The sequence below is a fragment of the Ambystoma mexicanum genome, chromosome 7p, assembly GCF_040938575.1.
Source record: "Ambystoma mexicanum isolate Mex_15411 chromosome 7p, UKY_AmexF1_1, whole genome shotgun sequence".
Lineage (NCBI taxonomy): Eukaryota > Metazoa > Chordata > Amphibia > Caudata > Ambystomatidae > Ambystoma > Ambystoma mexicanum.
In genome coordinates, this window is record NC_090939.1 from 491,617,791 (window position 1) to 491,639,078 (window position 21,288).

The 21,288-nt window shown below is 45.0% G+C and overlaps 1 protein-coding gene across 10 annotated transcripts in view; it reads left to right on the forward strand.

The window, feature by feature from the left end:
• CASK (calcium/calmodulin dependent serine protein kinase) overlaps positions 1 to 21,288 on the forward strand; it is a 2,777,982-nt gene that overhangs the window by 261,839 nt on the left and 2,494,855 nt on the right. For all 10 annotated transcript variants that reach the window (XM_069636511.1, XM_069636508.1, XM_069636509.1 and 7 more), the window contains exon 2: positions 12,701 to 12,813. In XM_069636511.1, coding sequence (XP_069492612.1) covers positions 12,701 to 12,813 — 113 coding nt within the window. The remainder of the gene's footprint in view (positions 1 to 12,700; positions 12,814 to 21,288) is intronic.

The following is a 21,288-nucleotide window of genomic DNA, read 5'->3' on the forward strand; positions in this document are numbered from 1 at the left end:
TGTAGTGGGAGCGTGAGGCAACAGTAGCAGCGTGTGAGAACCGAGCTGGGGGCAGAGCATTGTGCTTCAGCAGAAGGGGCAGCTGATGCAGAAGGCGGCTGCTCATCAACAAATTCAGCAGACGGAACGTGAAATTGTGCACCTAACAATAACGGCCACTGGAGGACATCTTGATACCGCTGGGCTGGCACTGATGGAGGTGATCTTGCAGTCTTAAGGACAAAAGAGTGTGCAACATTGGGAGCTGGGGGCATGCGTGGGGATTGTAGACCAGCATATGACCCTGGGGAAGTCAGAGTCAAAAAGTGGAAGCCACCACAGAAAGGCACGGCATGTGGGGTGGATTCAAGCTGATAAGGAAGTAAGCAAGACTGCTGAGGATACAGGCAGTTGTGCAGTGTGCACAGAGCCCAAAAGCCAGGTGAACAAGACAAAAGAAAGAGGGCTTTCTACGATGCAATAAGACGGGTTGAAACGTGGGAGAACACAACCCACTCCAGAAATAGCCCAGCACACACGAGCCTAAAAAGAGGTTCTTCTGAACAATTGACCCAGACCTGAAGTGCTACCTGGGGCCACATCAAAACAGAGGAGCAAGATCGACACATCTGGGATCAAACAACCTCAGACACAAAACTGAGGCTGCAAGATGACTGGGCGATGGGCCATGAGTAAGAACAAGAACAAACAATCCACAATGGAAGCATTCGCCAAGACGCAACGATCTCCTGCGACCACAGCGCCTAAAGGTGCAACAGCACCGGCGGAGAGCACCGTAGCGATGAAAAACCACCAGATTGTAACTGCTATCACGGAGCTGAGAGACTCATGGGGGACAGCGATGGCAGACCTGCGCACTTCCCTGGAGGCCAAGATAGATGCAGTAGGCATTAACGTCACCCTGCTGCGACAAGATGTCGGGGCATTGGCAGAGAGAACAAGCAGCCTGGCGAGTGCGGTGAAAGCCAACACGGATACTAGCGCCAACAATGCAAAAGAGGTTCACATAGTAAAGCAGCAGGTAGCTAACATGGAGAATCGTGCGGAGGAAGCGGAAGGGAGAGCAAGGAGGAACAACATCCGCGTGGTCTGCCTGCCGGAGGGGGAGGAAGGCCAAGACCCTACAGACTACGTTGAGAATCTACTCTTACAAGGAATAGGGGCCGGAAAACTTTCGCAAGGATTTGCAGTGGAGCGTGCATGCAGGGCCCTTATGAGGAAGCCGAAGCCGGACTGCACTGATGGGGGGGGGGGGTGGTGGGAACTATAACGAGCCATGGGGGACCTTAAGATAATCACATGGAATGTCAGGGGCCTCAACAGTTACTTAAAAAGAAACAAGGTTATGTTATACCTGTGTAGACAAAAGATAGATATTGCGCTGCTACAAGAGACCCATCTGACACGGGAAAAGCTAGGAACGGTTGTGAAAAAATGGAAAGGGGTCGTGGCGGGCTCGACATATTCTGCCTATGCCAGAGGAGTGCTCATCTGGGTGGCGCCGCATGTCCCCTTTCACCTGTTGCAGGAAACTGCGGAAGCTGATGGGAGAATGGTCATACTGAGGGGATTGGTGGAGAATAGGGAGATGAGTATTGTGAACACATACGCACCCAATCAGAATACGGCAACATATTTCAGAACCCTGAGTACTAATCTTAGCATGTGTATGGGAAGTGCGGTGATCTGGGTTGGGGATTTTAACTGTGTACTAAACCCTAGGGTGGACAGATCAGATCGGAAATTGGATAGACCTGCCCTGACAGCAAGAGCGCTGCAGATGCTGCTAGATGACTTTGGTCTGGCGGATGTGTGGAGAATGAAGCACCCCCAAGAAAGACAATACTCGCACTATTCTGCCCCACAACAGTTGTATACGTGGCTGGACTATGTCTTCGCCATGTCGGAAATAATTATGGAAACGGTGCAGGCAGAATATAAAGCGAGGGTCTTGTCAGACCAGTCGCCCCTAGTTATTGGCTGGCAATACTGCCCCCCAAGAGCGAGGATTCCAACATGGCGTCTCCGGGCAGTGGCGCTTTTATCTTCCCTAAAAAGGGGTTCTTTAAGGGAGGAGATTATAAATTACTTTGAGGTGAATACGGGTAGCGTGGACGCAGCGAGCACGCTATGGGAAGCTTTTAAGGTGGTGTTGCGGGGCGTAGCCATAGCAAAATCTAAAAGCCTGCAAGGAGGAATCCTGGCCGATCTACATGAAGCAGAAAGGGAGTTGGAAAAAGCGCAGAGAGGGAATGATGACACTGGAATAGACACAGAGATGATACTTAAATTGCAACAGACATGTGCGGAGCAATGGGATAGACTGCGTAACCTTAATTATAAGAAATATATAGAGAGACAGCATGCGGGAGGAGATAAAACAAGAAGGCTTTTGGCATGGTTATACAAGAGCGAAATCCCTAGACCAACCATTAAGACAATAACAAGAGAAGATGGCAGTGTAGCTGACACCCAGGAGGGAGTTAATCAGGAGTTTGAAAAGTACTACAGGGAACTATATGGGGATGTGGAGAGAAGCAGTTATGAGGAAACCCTAGAAGACATAGGTCTGCCCACAATAAGTGTCGGAGAAAAAGAGTAGCTCGATGCACCGATAACCTTGGAGGAGTTAGAAGAAGCGGTGAGACAGCTACCTACTAGTAAGACCCCGGGGGCGGACGGGTTCCCAAGTGAGTTTTATAAAGTGTATAAAGCAGAAGTTCTCCCCCCGATGTTAGATATGCTAAATGAAGCGTTTGAGATGGGACGGCTGCCAGAGTCACTTAGAGAAGCGATTATAATACCGCTTCCCAAGCCCAACAACTCTGGATATAGCTGCAGCTCCTATAGACCACTATCAATGCTGAACCACGACAGCAAGATATTGACAACTGTCTTGGCAAGCAGACTGCGAAGAGTCATTGGCAAACTAATACACCCCAATCAGACAGGCTATGTTCTGAATAGGAACATAACACATAATCACAGGCGACTCCATCGGGTTGTCGAATGGGCGAGCAAGAACGAGGGTGAAATCGCAATAGTGTCCCTAGACGCGGTGAAGGCCTTTGATTCTGTCAAATGGTCATAGCTGATGAGGCCTGGATACAAAAGATGGGCAAACATGCTATACAGTGAACCGATGGACAGAGTCAAAACAGGAGCCGTGATTTCCGAGAGATGGCAACTAGGCAGAGGCACCAGACAAGGGTGCCCATGGTCCCCTATGCTATACATATTAGCTTTAGAGCCTTTGGCTATATACCAGACAACATTACGATACTATAGGCATCGAAGTGGGAGTGGAGCGACACCAGATCTACCCGGAGGAGAATCTCCAGTACATCCTGGAGGTTATGGATAGGTATGCGGGGCTGTCTGGCATAGCGGTGAACTCTCAGAAATCTATTTTCCCGCTAGGTAGTTATAAGGAGATCCCTGTCTGGCATTTGCCGGTGCTGCTAGCTCCTTGGGCTGTTGATACTTTTCGGTACCTTGGGATAGATGTGTACCACACGGTGGAAAAAGAACATAGGCATAATACTGAGGTAGCCATAGCGAAAATTGAAAAGAGTATGACATTTTGGGTGAAGTTGCCTCTAGCAATGATGGGGCGCAGTGCAATGCTCAAGATGGTGTTCTTACCCAGGCTTCTGCATTATTTTGGGAACATTCCATACCTCATACCTAGGAAGTTTTTCAGCAGACTGAACGGCATATGCAGGGATTTCCTTGGCAGGGTACCGGGAATAGGGTGGCACTATGGAAGTTGCAGAACTTTTACGAAAAAGGGGGAATAAGGCTCCCTAACTATGAGTAGCGACCCAACTGCAATATATCGCTAAATGGCTCTCAGACGAAACGACCCCTGAATCCAGGTTGTTTAGAGCAGACTGTGCCCCATATTATTTAAAAGAGATGATTTGGCTGCCCAAGACAGAAATGAAAGCACGTCCTGAGATGATTATGATGATGATACTTGGGTGGAGGATCTGGCGCCTAGAATGCCAGATGATGGAAAACCCAGTCCCATGCTCCCCGCAGATACCGCTGGTAGCACTGGCTGGAGGAGATGAGCAGCTACAAATGACAATTAGGAACCACTGGGAATCGATGGGGTTGGTAACTATGGGAGAGGTCTGGCGGGAGGGGACCATCATAAATTTCGAAGAGCTAGGTGAGGAAGTGGGGTTACACATGGGTCAGTATATTACATACCATAGATTGGTGCAGGAAATTAAGAAAACTTGGCCTGAGACAGTACCGGAAGAAGAGCCAGATGTTACCGTAGACATGATGTATGATATTACGGAGGGTGGGCATGAGATTTCTACATTGTACGAAATGATGTCCAAGGTTGGGAAAGAACGCAACTGAGACTAGACTGGGAGGTGGGAGCCCCGATAGAGGATGGGATGTGGGAACGTGCCCTGGGGTACCATAAAAAGGTGTCAAACGCCAGATTGAAACAGATACAATTATATATTACGCACAGGGCTTACATGACACCCCTGAGGATATCGAGGTTAGAAAATGCCGGTAAACAAGCATGTCCCAAATGTGATGAAGAACAGGCTGACATGGAACATATGTTCTGGTCCTGCCCGGTGATTGAGTGCTTCTGGAGCCAAATAGCGGGGAAAGTAGCGGAAAAGGGGGTCACTATTGTCATAGACTCAGCCTGAGCCTGCTTACTGGGGGGGGTTCCCCAGATTGCAGAAAGTTAAGCATGCCAATAAATTGAAGGATTTAGCTTATGTGCTCGCAAAAAGGAGGATTTCCATGGGATGGAAGGCTCGTCATAGGCCACGGGTGGAGATGTGGTGGAATGAGTTGCAGAAGTGGGCGGAGGCGGAGACCATGGTATGGCAGGAGGCAAGCAACATAGGAGGAGAAGAAGCGGTGGGAACCCTGATGGCATGGAAATCGTTGGTAGCGGAACTGTTTGGAATGATACAAGATTTGACGGAATCCACTGAAAATGAGACCCCACCACGCGGTGCGGATACAGAGTGAATGGAATAAATAGGCTCGTAAGGGGGGGTGGGACAAGGGGAGCAGTGACCAAAACTGTGTAATGAAGAATGAGAAAATTGTACTTTTGATATTTGCACTGAGTGTTTGGTTTGTATTGGTTTTGTTTGTTAAAAATGCAATAAAATTGTTTAAAGAAAAAAAAAACTTTATGAATTCGGATTCATGATGGAAGTGGCCTACCATTTATAGTCTCTCTGAGCATTGGTCATCTAGGGGTGACCAAAGGGTAATTTAGATTGCTGTCATTTTAGTTTCCCTAGACTGCCAATGCCCAGCCTGAATTTGGATGTCAAGGTTTAAGTGCCCAATATGCACTCTTTAAACTTGACAAAATGAATTTTTAGATGAACCACTTTCTAGTAATGGATCCCCTTATTTAATATCTTGTTAAACCGGTGAAGTAGATGACAGAAAATAAAAAAATGAAAAAAGTGACCATCTCCGACTCTAACCTAACATTTATGGCTGCTTGCTTCCCCGATGAGTATTTGGTCTTCTGGTCCACCATTCCTGTAGGTATTGTAAGGAACTCATGGTGGCAACAAGTAAGACAGACACAAGTGATCACAGTTCAAGGGTGTTTATTGAACAATGAATGTTGTATGCTGGTTGGAGAAATGCCTATTCTAAACCTAAATCTAAGATGGGAGCAAGGGTCGACCATCAAATGAAAAATAATACAGTCCTAGTGGCATTGTGTCAAATAAAAGGGCCTATTCCAAGAAACCTATTGCCAAACCTTAAAACTAATACAAAAAGAGGGGTGGGACACTTCTCAAAAAATGAAAAGTGTTCTCAAATAATAGGTAGCCTGGGTCTCCCTTCCCCACGTTTTGAACACTGGGTAAGGTGGGATTTTGGCGCACAGCAGACTCTTGAGCTTTCCCAGCACAAGATGACAGTTCAGCTTTCAGATATCCGGGCCGTCGATGGCCAATCTCGTTTCACTTGAAAGTCGATTGCCTTCGAGGAACTGTCGTCTTGAAAATAATAAAATAAAGTTCCTTCAACCAAATGAAAGTTTGTTAGGGTGATAATGGTTCACCACTGGTTCCCCCCCTTCTGGGTGCTGACCCCTCACTTATCATATTCCCCAATGTACATATTGGTTCTTTTCTCAATAAAGTTTGAATGATAGCTTCACCCCTGGATCTCCCTTGGTTGGACTTGAATCCCTCTTGACTGCCAATACTTGGGTGAAGTCTTCACCCCTGGATCTTTGTCGGGTTCGGACCCCTCTTGGTTTTTAGTCTCCCTTGGTCTGGTTCACTATGGCTTTTCCGTCTTCACAAATCTTAATGTCTTTTTAAATCATTCCAGCGGACATCCCTTGGCCGGGTTCACTTTTGTCGATAAAGTATTTCTTGGGACTTTAGACTTTGCCCCTTCTCACTGGTATCCCTCTGTCAGGCTCACTTTTGTCGTCTTTTACTCACTTCAAGGTTGGTGGGATTTGCGTCCCTTGTACTCTCACTGGGATTCACTTCCCTTTCTTTCACACAGTTTGTAGATGAGTCTTTCGATTTTACAGGGATGGGTATGACCACTTTGACCTATTTTGGTGGCTCTCCTACGGCCTTCTAGTATTTGTAGTTCCAAGTCAGTCTTTGGAGTTGGCACCCACGTGATGCTGTTTCCCTCTGCAGGTGGTCTCGCCTGAATACTTTTACAGTTCTTTCATAGTTCATTTAACTTGGTTGAAACTTGCCACTTTGCGATTCTCAATTAACACAGCCCGGTTCTTATTGGTTCTCCCCTCGACTCACTGGCTGTGATGAACCGATTGGGTTTCCTCTTCATTAGAGTCAAAGCCGGTAACACGGGCGCGGGAGCTTCCCTCGCTTCTGCTTATCAGCATAGGCTTGCCCTGTGTACCATTGACATCTGCTGCACGACACTTGTGCTATTGTTTGCGGTCTTAGGCTCTCTTCCACGTAGGTTCCTCAGGCCTGGGACGAAAGGGCAAGCTCACTACTCTCCTTGCTCACCTCTCCTTCTCTTGAACTGTTGTGCATGATTAGCCATCTCATCGTGCTGTCTGCCGTGCTTGCCTTTCTTGCCTTGCCCCCCTTGTGCTCTCTTGCTCCACCTTTTATCCCTGTGGGGAAAAGGAAGGGCCGTTGTTGAGATGGATTTCTGAACTCTGACCTGGTGGGCAGAGGTTTAGAAGGCCAGCCTAGTTTCTTGGAACAGGGTAACCTTTTTTTGGGCAAGCCAGACCAATAAAGGTAGCATTGGCGGCAGTCAAGACTAGGTCTCAGGAGGTGTGCGAGTGATTGAAAGCCCACAATGAGCACACAAAGTAAACACTACAAATTACTCTGTCAGGTGTATATCAAAAATACATATACATTTATTAAAGACCTTTTAAATCAAACACAAGCAAATATCAGTAGTAAATTTCAAACCAACACAACACTACTTTTAAACATTTATACAGTTACCAATGACCTAAAGGAGTAGCACACACTAAGGGTCCACAACCTGTAAAGAAAGGGAGCATACAGTGCGAATATGTCCTCGACTTATCAAACCCTAACTAAGAGGCAGTCCAATCCCTAAGAAGAGTGGATCGTTGCGCTCAAACGTACTTTCGGTGCAGACAAACGCAATCTTACGGTACAGTGAAAACGGGGTCTCTTGCAGGGGCTGTAGCGACTCAGGAAGGTGGGTGAGGCAGTGAATAATACGTTCTCAATATTCGGGGAGCATCTCCCCAAGAGGGCGAAACAGGATCCAAGAGTTGGGAATACCACGGTAGCTCAGGCTGCCTCGATAAAGAAGAGTGGCCCTCAGGAGACACTCATGCATAAAACTGGATTGATGCACCAGGGACCACCGGTAAGGGTTGCAAGTACTCACCGGCCCTAGGCGCACTCCACCCCTAACTTTGACAGTCTAGTCCACTTCGGTTGTGGGTTCAAATGCTGCAATTGTGTGGTTCTGCGGCTTTCAGCGGCTGAGTTCCAGTGATGATTCTGTGGCAGGACAGTGGCGATTTCTCCGCTACTGATGAAGGGATCAGCTCAAATTCACTGCAGCTCCTCTCGGGGGCACAGAAGCAGGGCACCCTCGAAGTTCGTCACCACGGCTGGGCGACATGTTGACCACGTGCACTCTGGTTCAGGCGTACTCTCCTAATTCCAGAACTAGGGCGCCTAGGTGTACGAAACTCTGCTGGAGAGTGCCTTATACCCAGTGCTTACGATCTCCAAAGTCTCAAGTGTCAACTCGACACAGCTGTGGTTCCAGGGCAAAGGGCCCGTGCAAGCTGGTCAGTTCACTGGTTGGCCCATGAACACTTCTGAGAAAGCTTGCTTTCAGGTTAAGGTGGAAGTGCCGTGAATAGTTGGTCCCACTTTTCAAATGTGTCCAAGCGCCTTTGCAGACCTTCTAAGTTCGATCAGAAACTGAAGGATCCAGGGGGACAACAGTGGGTTCAGGGTGCCAAATCTTCCAGCGGGTCACCATGGATTCCTCGACTCTGCTTCGTGGTTTCAGGATACTTGGATCCTATCCTAGGTTTGTTGTGAACACAAGAGATCGACCTGCTATGGGTGTTCAGGGCCTTCTCTTATCCAGAATCTCCTTTGTGTCAAAACGAAAGAGGACCCAATGAGAGATCTGCTCACATACAGCCATGCCAGATGTGGACCAATCACAGACCACGGTGGTTGCCAGTCATTCCCAGCATACCAGACTCTCTGGCACCCAGGATGTGTATTGGAACTAGACAGTCCAGCCCACATCATTGAGGCGTACACACAAGCCATGCAGAAGCCAGCGAAAGCTTCGGTTTGCGTGTGGATCTGCATGACCAAATAAGGTTTTCCCCGGGTCTGCTCGACCTGGAGAAGGCAAAGGGACAAGATGGCCAAAAGGCAGAACAAAAGACTTTGTGGAATGGCCATTTTGGTTCCAAGCCACTGTCCTGGGCCAAACACAGTAAATGCAATATGGACCACCAGAAAGGGTTAGAAATGTATGGAAAATGACAGCTGCCACCAGCTCTGTCCAAGGCACATTTGTAGTTCTACCGAAAAATCCTTTAAAAAAATCAAAGGAAGACCCCAGCGCACTGTACTGTAAGGTACTTTGTGCACTGGTAACATGCTGCTAAAAACTAGCAACAAAGTGAAAGACTAAGGCAAACAGTCTCCCAGTACTGACTGTCTTTAAGGGCGTGTAGGTTTCCCCATAACAAAGTCAGCGAAAACCCAGTGGAGTGCAGCAGAAGGCTCTGCTCCACTGGCAAAAGTCAGGCTAGGATGGTCAGACAACAGCAAAAGGTTGGGGTTCACAACTGAGGGGGAAAATTACACATACATAGAAATCTTACCTAACAGCCGTCCGGTGTGTGTGATTCAGGTTAATTGCCTGACTTTGACTGACCCTTGTGTTGGGACGGGTCAGGTAAACCGGTTGCATTTTCCCTGGTCGGTTACAAAGTAAAGAAGTGTTTGGGTTAGAAAGAAAAGGTGGTAGAGTTTTCAGGCATCCTACAGGGTAGGATGGAGAAAAGGTATTGTCGAAAGGGTGAGATTGGTGGGGTTTATGAAACAACCGAGAATGACTGAATTTCTCATCGTGACCTGAATACGGGGAATTGTGGCAATGGTAGTGTGTTGTCAAAGCAGCCTGAGGGTTCGGAAAATGACAATCAGAGCGACTGGCAGGGTTTGTGTGGCAAACGGGAATAGCTGGGGCCGTGAAATAAACAAGCGGAATTGTGGGAACTGTAGTATTTTATCTGAGTAGATTGGGAGTGCAGGATATAATCAGAGGGACGTGAAGAAAAATTATTGGGAGTATTCAGATAGCAAACAGGATGTCAGGGGTTTGAGATCCTAGGGGATTGGTTCTGTACGGAGGGGTTATTGGGTTTATGTACAAGAGATTTAATGGGAAGAAGGGGGCAGATGTGGCACAGCCCATAAATGACTGAGACTTCATCCTCCTCTTCTCCTTCCTCAGTAACATACTGCGTCTCCCTTTGGGCATTCTCCTGAGCATAACCCTGGGGTCCCCTACCCAGGTGATCTTTCCCTGCTCGTTTGCATTCAGGGTTGATATAAGAGAGGGCCGGCCAGTCCATGTGTGGCCACCTGAATAAGGGGTTCCCAGGATCTACTTGGGAGAACACCCTCCGGTTTCTCACAATATGTTGTATGCAGAACGCAAGCACTGACAGAGCACATCATGCCTGCACATGCATGACCCATTTAATATGAAGGGCTAGATTGGCTCCAGGCTTGTACTGCCTCTGCGCCACAACTGATCCATACTCTGCTTGACTCTGTCGTGGTGGCTGGAGGAGTTGCAACACATGCAGAGCTGCTGTGTTGTGATTCCTCCAGATCCAGCGTTGATGGGGGTGCTGTAGTGTCATACATTCCTTGTGCCTGTTTTAGAGCTGATGGATGTGCTTCTGCTTTCAACATTTCCCAGGCTCTGCTGATTGACCACTGCAACATCGCCACATTGCTTCAACAATTTTTGTTCAGCATTTTGTCTAACCTGAATCCGACAAATACATTGGCATCTGTCCATTTGACGCCTTACATAGATTAGTTGAAGTGAAGTGAAGTGAAGTGTAGTGTTCTAGTTGGAAAAGGCAGATGGATGAACCACCTTGTCCGTCTTGTGCACATCTGTATTTAGGTTTTCCCCTTATAAAAAAAAAGTTTTTTCATCGAGTGCATTTGTTATCTATGTTTTGAAAGGAGAATTTAGTGAAATAAAATCTCTCACGTGTCTCCTCCAATGGGTTTATTTGCACCTGTGTGGTTCTTGGTGTTAAGTTTTGTTCTAAAACCATCAGTACAGATGTAGCTCTAAAACATCAGCCAAGCAAAGGATTAGATGTTTCCCTTTGTGTCATGTTGCGTTTAACTAGAAGTGTGTAGTTGTCATAAACTGTTAATGCAAATATGAGAAATGTGTAAGGTGCACACCACCCTCATCAACATGCATATTTTCAAGCAGGGTCGGACTGGGCCAGAAAACTATCTCGGGCAGCAGTGGAAAAAGTGGCTCACTGTTGCAAATGGCTATTCATTCCTTTTGTGACACTGTTTGAATAGTAACCAAGGTTTTTTTTGGATAAAGTGTGTTGCAAATTGTGCATTTTAAAGAATATTTATTCAGCAACACTGGTCAAAACTACTTCCCGCATAATGAATTAACTCATATTGGCCCAAATTGGCCAAAAAAGTGGGCCACTTTAACCAAAAAAACTGGCCCACACAAGTATTTTGTGTTTTTGGTTCGGCTGTGGGCCTATTAACCTATAGGCCTGCCCGAGCCTGTCTTCAAGTCTCTTACTGCACCAAAGAATCGACTGTGTTCACTAATACAATTTCTGTGTTGCCAATGGCATTGCTGGTGAGATGTGGTGTTATGCTTCCGCTTCAGAATTATGTAAGTTGTAGGTTTATTTTACATTTATAGCAGCACACAGTCATGGGGCATCTAGGTGCTAGTTACAGTTACAAGAAGTTACGAGTTACATGGTTGCAAATTAATTTAGGTAGATCAAAATCAGATGCTAAGAAGTAGAAGACTTTGTAATATTAGCCTGCAGGAAAGCAGGCCGAGACGTGACCGGTCTTCTGGGTCCAAGATAATGTACGGGGGATGTGCGTGCTCGCAGCAGGCAAATAAGGGAACATTAGTACAGTGGATCGCCGGGCACCTGCTGGAAAAGCCACACCCTGTGGATTGGGGACTACATGAGCAGTACGAGGCGCTGAATTACAGTTAGTTTGAGGGTTTGAATCTCGAGGAGTTGAATCGGTCTTTCATTTTGCACAGATTGGTGCAGAGAACTTAATCTGTTGGAGCTCTTCAAAGTTTGCAACTGAACAAAGAGAGAGACCTTTCGTTTGGAATAGGTGTTAAGCTTTCTGTAACTATCTATTGTCATCCTCTTTTAATGTCTGAGTGATTTCGGGGAAAAAAGAGGAGAGCTAAAGATTTTAAAATGTGGTACCCTACATTTTAAAGCTCCAAATCGTATTTGGCGAAAAATAAAACTACAAAGGTTCAAGCAACCAACCTTAATACATGCTTTGCAGTGGTCTTCCCTGTGTTTTCGAACCTGCTCACATGACTTCATGGCAACATGCTCGGTTGACTGCTTGGTTGTCTGATTCCACAGATTTGAGCAAATTGTGACTGCAGATTGGGTTTTGTTCAGTGAAGCCTTCCACTGGGCTCTGGACTGAAACTACCAATTTTAGATTTGGCAGCTGTTGCCACCACAGAACAGGCTTCAAAATGTACACTAGCCATTGTCTAAGTGATAATGGACTCGTGGGGAGTAGTAACAATTGGTGTGCTTTGTGTGCATGTCGAGAAGTGAGGGGGCTAGTGAAGATGTATGCATGGCTACTGGCCTGCAACTTAAAATGTTTTCAGGCTTGGAAGATTGATTAACGCCATAAATGCTCAGTACGTAAATGGCCAAGTATTTGGTTGCTCCCTCCCCCCTGTGTTGCCCACGACTTGGACGGCCACATCCCCAAAGCACCCACCTTTAATTGCAGCTCCCGCATTTATTTGGAGTTCTTTGCCGATACGTGTTAAAGAAAATGGTTACTGCGGCCATATTACAGTAAAGCCCATTTCCAAGAAACTAGACTAACCGCAGTATTTTTTTCAGGGGCCCTTTCAGCGTGGTGCGGCGATGTATCAACCGGGAAACAGGACAGCAGTTTGCAGTGAAAATTGTCGATGTAGCAAAGTTCACTTCAAGTCCAGGATTAAGCACAGAAGGTAAGAAACGAGCAGTACAGTTTAATGTCTGTGACAGTGTAATGTATGTTCATACCATTGTGCCAGTTTGTAATTAACATTTTTGGATCTACTGTGTGCACTCATGCACCACATCTTTGTTGATTGATTTATATAATGTTTGGCAAGTGATGCAAAGTAAACAGCACGCCTGCTCTATAAACTAGGCCTTGTATTATATTGATTACACTGATTCGAATGAAGGTTTTTTAAATGTGTTAAGAATTGCTTGGAATTTTAATATTTATATTTCATTCAAATTCTTTTTTCTTATATGTGAAATAGTTCTATGAACTAGTTGACACATTACATTTTTTTTAAAATGAACATTTTCGAAACTCAACGGGATTGTCAGAACATTATCACAGGGATGCAGCTATTTATGTATGGATGCGTTAGCAGATCTGTTGAAGTCATCGTAGTTGCATCATGTTCATTAAAATTTTACGATTTTATTTTGTTTTCCCTTTTCTCCACAATGAAACTGTTTTCATGTCAAATGATCCCACTTTGCTGTACCGTTAGCTGTGTCATAGAAACAAACTTCATATACTATTTTAATCGCCATGGTACCAACTAGACCTTGCAGAAGTGCTTATTCTTACTGCATTAATTACTTGCATAATCTTTACTCCTTCTCACATAATTACTCAGGTACCTGTCTTTGCTGATCAACTTGAACGAGTGTTAGTTTCTGCACCATTATGACCCTTATGCCCAATGCAGTTCAGGGTTCATTATGTCCAATGGCACCTCCACTTTTTCTCCTTCCCTGTCAGCGTATGCTCCCCTGTGCAGCTAGTCTCCTTGAGCAGCCATATTGATCTTCTCCAAGCTTAAAGGATAATCTCTACAGTGCAGGCATCTTTTTGGCGCAATAAGTGCTGTCATGGGCTAAGGGAGGGCAGCAATAGTGTCACACCCTTTTCTTGTATGTTCAGTGGCTACAGTCTTAATTATGCAGTTTCTGTCACCACTGATTATGGACAAACTCGATGCAGTTGTTGATGCAATGGTTGCATAGTTGGGAAAAGGAAGGGTAGAGAAAGACCAACTCTTTTGTCATAACCAACAGTGATTGAGGGCATCGATCATGCGTTACGTTATGTATTGACATTGTAGGACATATTTAAATACTAAATTTGTTGGCGGCTATCCTGTTGGCATGATAATGGCACAGCTAGTGGAAGAAGGTAAAAACATAGTTTTCAATTGACCAACTGCCTCATTTGTCAACAAACTACTGATAAAGTGCAGTGACCATCATTCATGAAAAGTCCTGAGCATTCAAAGTGCATGTTTTTCAGCCTATAAATGGACTCGTTGCTGGTCTCTCACACAATCTACCCATCTTTTTTTCAAGTTATCTGTATTGGATTTTGAAACCTACAAGTGTAAGCAGATATAGCAATAATGAAAGTACAGTGAAAAAATAAAGCTCGTTTTTTGTATGACCTGCTCAACTTTCGTACACTTTCACTTGTGTTATGAGGGCATAAAGGGCTCATCACTATGGCAGCTGAATCTTTGAGCTTCTTGGTACCGGGTCCCTTTTGTCTCATAAGAGACCCCAGAACCAAGATAAATAGCAAGCCAATATATCTTCTACCTGTAGAAGATTTAAACTAAGGGGTCTGATCAATACTACCCACATGGCCTTGTTAATCCACCAGCGTTGACTTAGTTGCATAAAGCATCCATCTTTTCTCTAAGAAAGGGAAGTGTTCTTTGTACTACCTGAAATACTTTATACACCCATCCTAAAAATGTGTGCTACATGTTTGCTCCATCTCTCAAACTCAGATTGAGAAAAGGCAGGTGTTAAGTTAAGATTCCCCTGTAGGGGAGTGCACCCACCTTGCAAGGAGTTCACTTATAATGTTATATCCTATTTATGCAAGGTGGGCGTCTTTATCACCACATTAGTAATTGGTTCCTTGAAAACGAAGCTAGTCAATAAGTGTAGCTCACTTTTCCCTCTCCCGACCATTTTTTCTGTTGGCTTTAGAAGCATTAGATTAGAAAGTGAGCCAGAGTCGGGTGGAGCACAGACCTAACGAGGGGAGGACGGAGGTTAAATACGGACAGTATCGGTGTAAAAGACCTGTGGGAGCCACCGAGAGTGAGGGGTGGGGGGAGGGTCTGGGGTGGATTGGGGGTAATGTTGGGGGACCGTGGTGGGTGCAGGGGGGGGGTGACTGGTGGAGACGGAGAGAGGGGTGATGGGTAGGGAAAAAGGGGGTCATGTCGACTGGAGAGAAAGAGGGCATGACAGGTGGAGAGAGAGACAGCGAGAGAGAGTGGGTGACTGGTAGAGAAAGTGTGATGGGTAGAGACAGGGTGATAGGTAGAGAGCTGGTAGGGTAGAGATTGAGAGAGAGCGGGAGAGGGGGGATGATGGGAGAGCGAGCACATAGACCATTGTCTGGTTTACCCCATGCGGCTGCATAAGAATACGTCTCTTTCCAGACAGGTATTGGTGCTTTGAGACCACTACACCTGTGTTGGGCACAGCACAAATACCTCGTAACATAACAGGAAATTCATACCTGGCCCCGTGGCCCCTCAATCCCTGGCAACCAGGTTATGCATCCAAGTCTCTGTCCTTTTAACTTCTCTTTCAGCCTTTTACAAAGCTTGTTTTTGGCCTTGTTCAGCCACTAGCATATGAAGAGCGACTATGTGGCCTGATAATATTTATCCGTGTTTGGCCAATTCAATCGCCTTTCAGATTTCTGGTAATACATAGTCAAACTGGCTACCATTTGATGGAATCCCAACAAATGAACAACCTAATGTCTCAAATTGCTTTAAGTCTTACCAGGCAGTAGTATTGGAAATGGCTACAGCAGCCTCTGCAGGATTTTAATTTAAATCCTTCAGCCTCCCACAGAGTGGGATTGGATTTTCTTTCCGGATCACAAGGCCTCACTCATTTGGCAAAGGATTGCATGGTCATTTACCCACATATAAATCTGCATACATTTTAGTTCCAAATAAATGAAATATTTAAATTCGAAGTCGACCACCTTAAACAGGGCAGCCTCTTTTCAGAGCTGTAAATGTATCTTCCTCCAGCCTCAGATTAAGCACTTCAGTTTAAAGATGGAGTTGTAAAACCTTATGTGCTTCACTGGCATAGTCTTCCTACCGTTATTAGTCTAGGCATGGGTTCCATTAACAATGCAGATGTCGGGGACTGGGTACCACCCTGTTTAGTGTACCCATGGACAATTTGAAGGGTGCAGAAAGGTACCCATTAACACTGTTGTGTTCAGGGAGATTAGATTGCCATTATTACTGTGGTAAACCCATCCCCCACTTTGGACAATAGCCATTGCAAGAGTGGCCATTAGACACAATTAAATGCTCACTGCTGGGCCTCTATTCCTAGGCTATGACCAGAGTCCCCAAATTATCATCCACCGGTTTCACCTTCACAAACATTATTTGACCCACCCAAAAATAATACCAGGAAGGACAGAATCCAACCTGTCGGCTTGAATATTTACGGATGGTTTACTTCAACATTTAGAAGGACAGTATGTTAATAAGAACACTCCCAGTTTTCAGGAGGACCATGATTGTGGCTTGCCCTGTTGTGGTATCCCCCTTATCAGGGACCCCCCACCCCCACACAACTCCTCAGATTCTTAAATGGCTCCACCAACTTTCCCAGTAGTTACCTTTTGAGTCTTCTTGTGAAAATGTAACCTGAAACCATCATGTCATGGGCTTTGATTTAAACAGTTTTTATTGCAAGGGTAATCTTAATCTCTGATTGTGCCTGCCAATGATTTCTTATCAGAGGAGTATAACTCAGGAAGCGACAACTTGGTTAGAAACATCTTATGATGCCTGTCCTGAATGCGCTTGCAGCGAGCTTCCGCCATACTTCATGGTCGCGTTACGGTGTGTTCTGCAAACTCAAGTGATGGTGTAGTCGTTGCGCACTCCCTTCACCGTCAGACGCATACGGAGTGATTTCCATTCGGATCTGGATATCCTGGGATGTCGGCAGTGGGACGCTGCATTGCAACTTAATCGTGAGTTGCTGTCAAGCTGTTGTGCATGTTTTCTGTCAGTTCTAGCTCACTATACTCTGGCTTCTTGTCTTGCTTTCTGTTCTCCCTTCCTCGCGTTGCTTGTCCTTGCCTCTAGTTCTCTTTTTTTCCACGTTGGAATTCATCTTGCCTTGGTTGTTGCCCCTCCTGCAAGTCATTTTCCTTGGAAGTGTCAAGTCTTCTTCTGTATCCAACAATTATGTCAGTGGGGTTTTCTTCCCCAAAGGGTTTCCCCTCTGAGAACTGAACCTCTGCTTGGAGCTAGCCCTGCTGACCTCCCCGATTCCATCACTGAGGTGTCAGTCTGGCCTCCTCTGTAGAAAGACCCTTCCTCTACAATTCCTGCAGCCGGCAGAAGACAGAGGTATGATAGGAACCTTCCCATAGATCAGACATGTCCATCCTCCCACTCCGTCCTGTGTAGGGGTTCATAAAAATAGCAAATAAGCATTGCCTTCTGTAGATTCTGATGTATACTGTTGGACTCTTTGCCTTTAAACTTCCCAGTTTAATTATAAGTAGTTAGCCCTAACCAAAAGATTAATATGTTTTGCTTGTCTCCTTTCTTTTAATACATCTGGTGCTCCTTTCGTAGTATGTACTCTGCTACATTTTATTTTCTGTGTTGAGTTAGTCTCTGATCTTCCAAAGAAATATCTCCATCTGCAACCTCTTTCCCCATTTGTTGAATTTTTCACTTTATTTCTTAGGCAAATATCTAATTCCATTCTCAGTCGTTTGAGTGGTGGCCTTCTCTATAACCAAGTCCCTTGGCGCTGCCTTACCGGCATTCCATCGAGTCCTTAAGTCAGTCCTCAATACCATTTTTAGTTTGGACTATTAGGTGGCTCTGAAAGCGCTCCCTTTGAGCTGAAACTATTGTCATTAAAATAAGAGCTTTAACATAAGAGCTTTGTATGAAGTTCTCTAATGCTTTTCAATGCAAATGACATATGAGGATGAATTTGTGTTGTTCGGCTGTGTGTCCCACCCATTTACGCCCATCTCCAAGTCAAATCTATATGATTTGCTTCCCATGCCCAGACATCTTCCCTCGATCCACACTCCTTTTTGCTCTCTTTACCGTGCTGAATTTGTCAGCCATTTTTTTTTCCTACATAGCCGCCATCTTGAAATGTAGTTGTTTACAGTTTTATGTTGGTATTTCACATCAAACTTGGAATGTTAGGTTTTGATAAAAGTAATTTATGAAATTGCACCGTTTTTTAGCATCATTTTGATTTCGTTGTAAAGAAGGAATCCATTACACATGTATTTTTTTTAAAGATTTTTATATTTAAAAAAAAAAGAAACTAAAAGGTATTAAGTCAATGTGGTGTTCGTGCGCTACATTTCTTTTTACATTAATCGCTGAAGAGAAGCATTTCTGATAATCGTTCAGGAATCGTATTTCGAGTAGCCAAACCGATCACAGCCAGAAAGGGAATATACAGAAAGTACGGGTTTCAAAGCAGACAATCCGTGTGTGTTATTTTTTTATGTAAAGACTAAACGCTTCTGCTCGGATTTTAGAAAGCCACCATCGTGCAGGGAAATCTCAGTTTCTTTCCAAATCTATGCGAATTACCTCCTAAAACTCACAAATATATTTCAACCAGAACTTTCTAGTTAACCTCCCACCTCCCACCGCATACAAACCCAAAACTTTGTTTGTTCAAAAGACATGGAAAATGAAATGCATAGCACCCGAATGCTCGTAAATCCACTCTTTCCACAAAGCAGGACTTTAGGCTTCACGTGTCTTTCAGAAACCATGAGATTTTGCCGCCCCTCGCCTGTTTCCATTTCTGTTTCATGCATTTATCACTATTCGTTCATGTATGCACTTCAGAAAGCACAGACAGCAACCTGACGGTCCCAAGAGATGTGGCGGGAAACTGCTACACTGCGATTTCTGAAGTGGCCCCCACGCTGTAGCAGAACTTAGCCATATATTGAGACCCAGTTTTCTTGGAGGGGGTCCCCATAAGGTGCAGGAGTGACAACTGAAGGAAATAAGATCATCAGATTGATTGAGATATCTTGTTCTCTTGAAGAGAGGCTGTGGGAGGTGGTGCTTCTTTCACGACCTGAGAAAATTGTGGTGTGATGTACGCTTTGTAAATCATGCCCTCAGAGTATACCACACCACCATTTTCAGGACTTGATTTACAACAGCGCCCTTCCTTCATGCTTTTTGAGTCTGAAACCTTTGTTTCTCCAGACGTTTTGAACTACAACTCCATCAGTCCTATCCATTATACTCAGTGGTGCGGGATCATGGGAGGCATAGTCAAAAACATCAAGCGAGATGCATGCTGCTGTCCCCCGGCATGGGTATATAAGCTAGGAAGGGCTGGAGCGCAGTTTTCACAATGGAGCGTAGTACGTGCAGTGCCAGTATTTGCAGGTAAGTTGGGCCTCTGCCCCCAAAAGGTATCTAAATGTTGCAAGGATTTTGCAATTGCACTCTTTGAAAAACTGGCAGGTACCAGAGAGCTCTAAGGGATGTCAGAAATTAGATTCATTTTTTATTTCTTTTTATTTGCATTTTCATAAACATCAGTACATATCCCACCACCCAGCCAATCTTTCCCACCCCTTACCGGTGTACATATTAAGTGCAAGCAAAAAGTCACATCTCCTCGGAGTATTCACAGTCCAGTTATTGCTCAATACAGTGCCAGTATACTAAGTTTTCGGGGGCAAAACACCACATTAAAGTCTTGTTGCAAAACACTTAACACCAAGCTCCAGTCCACATTACATTTTGACTGATCCCCCTGAATACAATACATCAACCATTCTAGTGCAAAAAAATTCCAAACTTTTACCAACCATTCATTAATATGTGAAGGATCTTCCGCCTTCCAATGTTGAGCTATCGCCGACAAAGCCGCCAACTGTAATATCACAAATGCTTTTGTTTAGAACTGTGGCCCATTTCCTCCTCTATAAACACTAAAATACCGGATCGCAGAGATCTGGGTTCATGCAAAGCAAACATACGAGTCATATACATATTGATTTCTTTCCAGTACTTTTCCAATTTCGGACAAGCCCACCATACATATTGCCAGTCTCCCAGCATTCCACATTTCCTACAACACCTGTCTGATAGGGATGTTTTCATTTTGTACAGACGTGTCGGCGTATAATGCTTTTGCTGCATTCATTTAAACCAGAATTCTCTGATTTGCAGCAATCTGCTAATTTTAGGTATTCCTTTCCACAGCCCATCCCATTCTACCTCAGAGATCTCCTCCCCTAATGTTTGATACCATTGCTGTTTATATCTATGTGAGGAAATCTGAGTTGTCGTACATAAGTTTATGCAGGTTCGAAATGAGGGCTTTATTTCCTGGGTTGGACGATACAAATTTCTCAAAAGGTGTGAGGTCTCTTACCGGGGGTGCTAAAATCCAGAAATATTAGAATTGACTCGATTACTGAAGAGCGAGTTCCTGTTTACACTATAGAAAGGATTTAGGGTCCTGTCCCTGAAACATATGCTGCAGTCTATTGCAATCTGTGTTTCCATTCAGCAAATGCCTTAGGGTCTAGACCGGGGGTGAATTGTGGATTGAAAAAGATTGGTTTAAGAGGTGAGGGGAACGTCATCAGGTGATATTGTTTGACCGCCTTATCCCATAGCTCTTCAACCAATTTTGTGATGGCATTTGCGTGCAGGTTGGGACGTCGATCTTGTTTTGGCAACAAGAAATTGTCCCCAAGCCGTGAGCCATAAATCGCATGCTCCATCGCTTCCACTCACCCCCTCACACCAATCCCCAAGTACCTGAATTTGTGTCGCCTAATATTTCCTAAAATTGGGAAGACCCAATCCACCTTTATCCAGCGTGGTCATTCATTAACGTCTTTAAGGTTAGCCTTTGGGCTTTGTTATTCCAAATGAACCTCAAGTTTGCTTTATGCAATTGCTTAAATGAGCTGGGGACCCGAATTGGCAGGGCTTACAACATATAAGGTATCTTGGGCAATGTGACCATCTTTATCCAGTTAATTTGTCGGAGCCAAGAAACCGACATTGTACCCTACCTTGACAATTGACCCTGAACAGTTTACAACAAGGGAGAGTAGTTAGCTAAATACAATCCTGTTCGTGTTGGGGTTTTTTGTTTATTTATTTGTTTATTGTTACTCCTAGAAGTGTGATTTCCCCCCCCTGTGCCCACCCATTGTGTGTGTGTACTTTACCAAACCTCCCGAATTCCTACGCTGCTGAATGCAAAGTGCTTTTTGACTAACATAAGAATGTCATCAGCGTAAACCATAACTTTGTGCGTGGAGCCCCAAAAGTCGATCCCCCTGATATCGTCCGTTTGGCTGATCCTGGCTAGTAATGGTTCCAGATGAAAAGCGTACAATAATG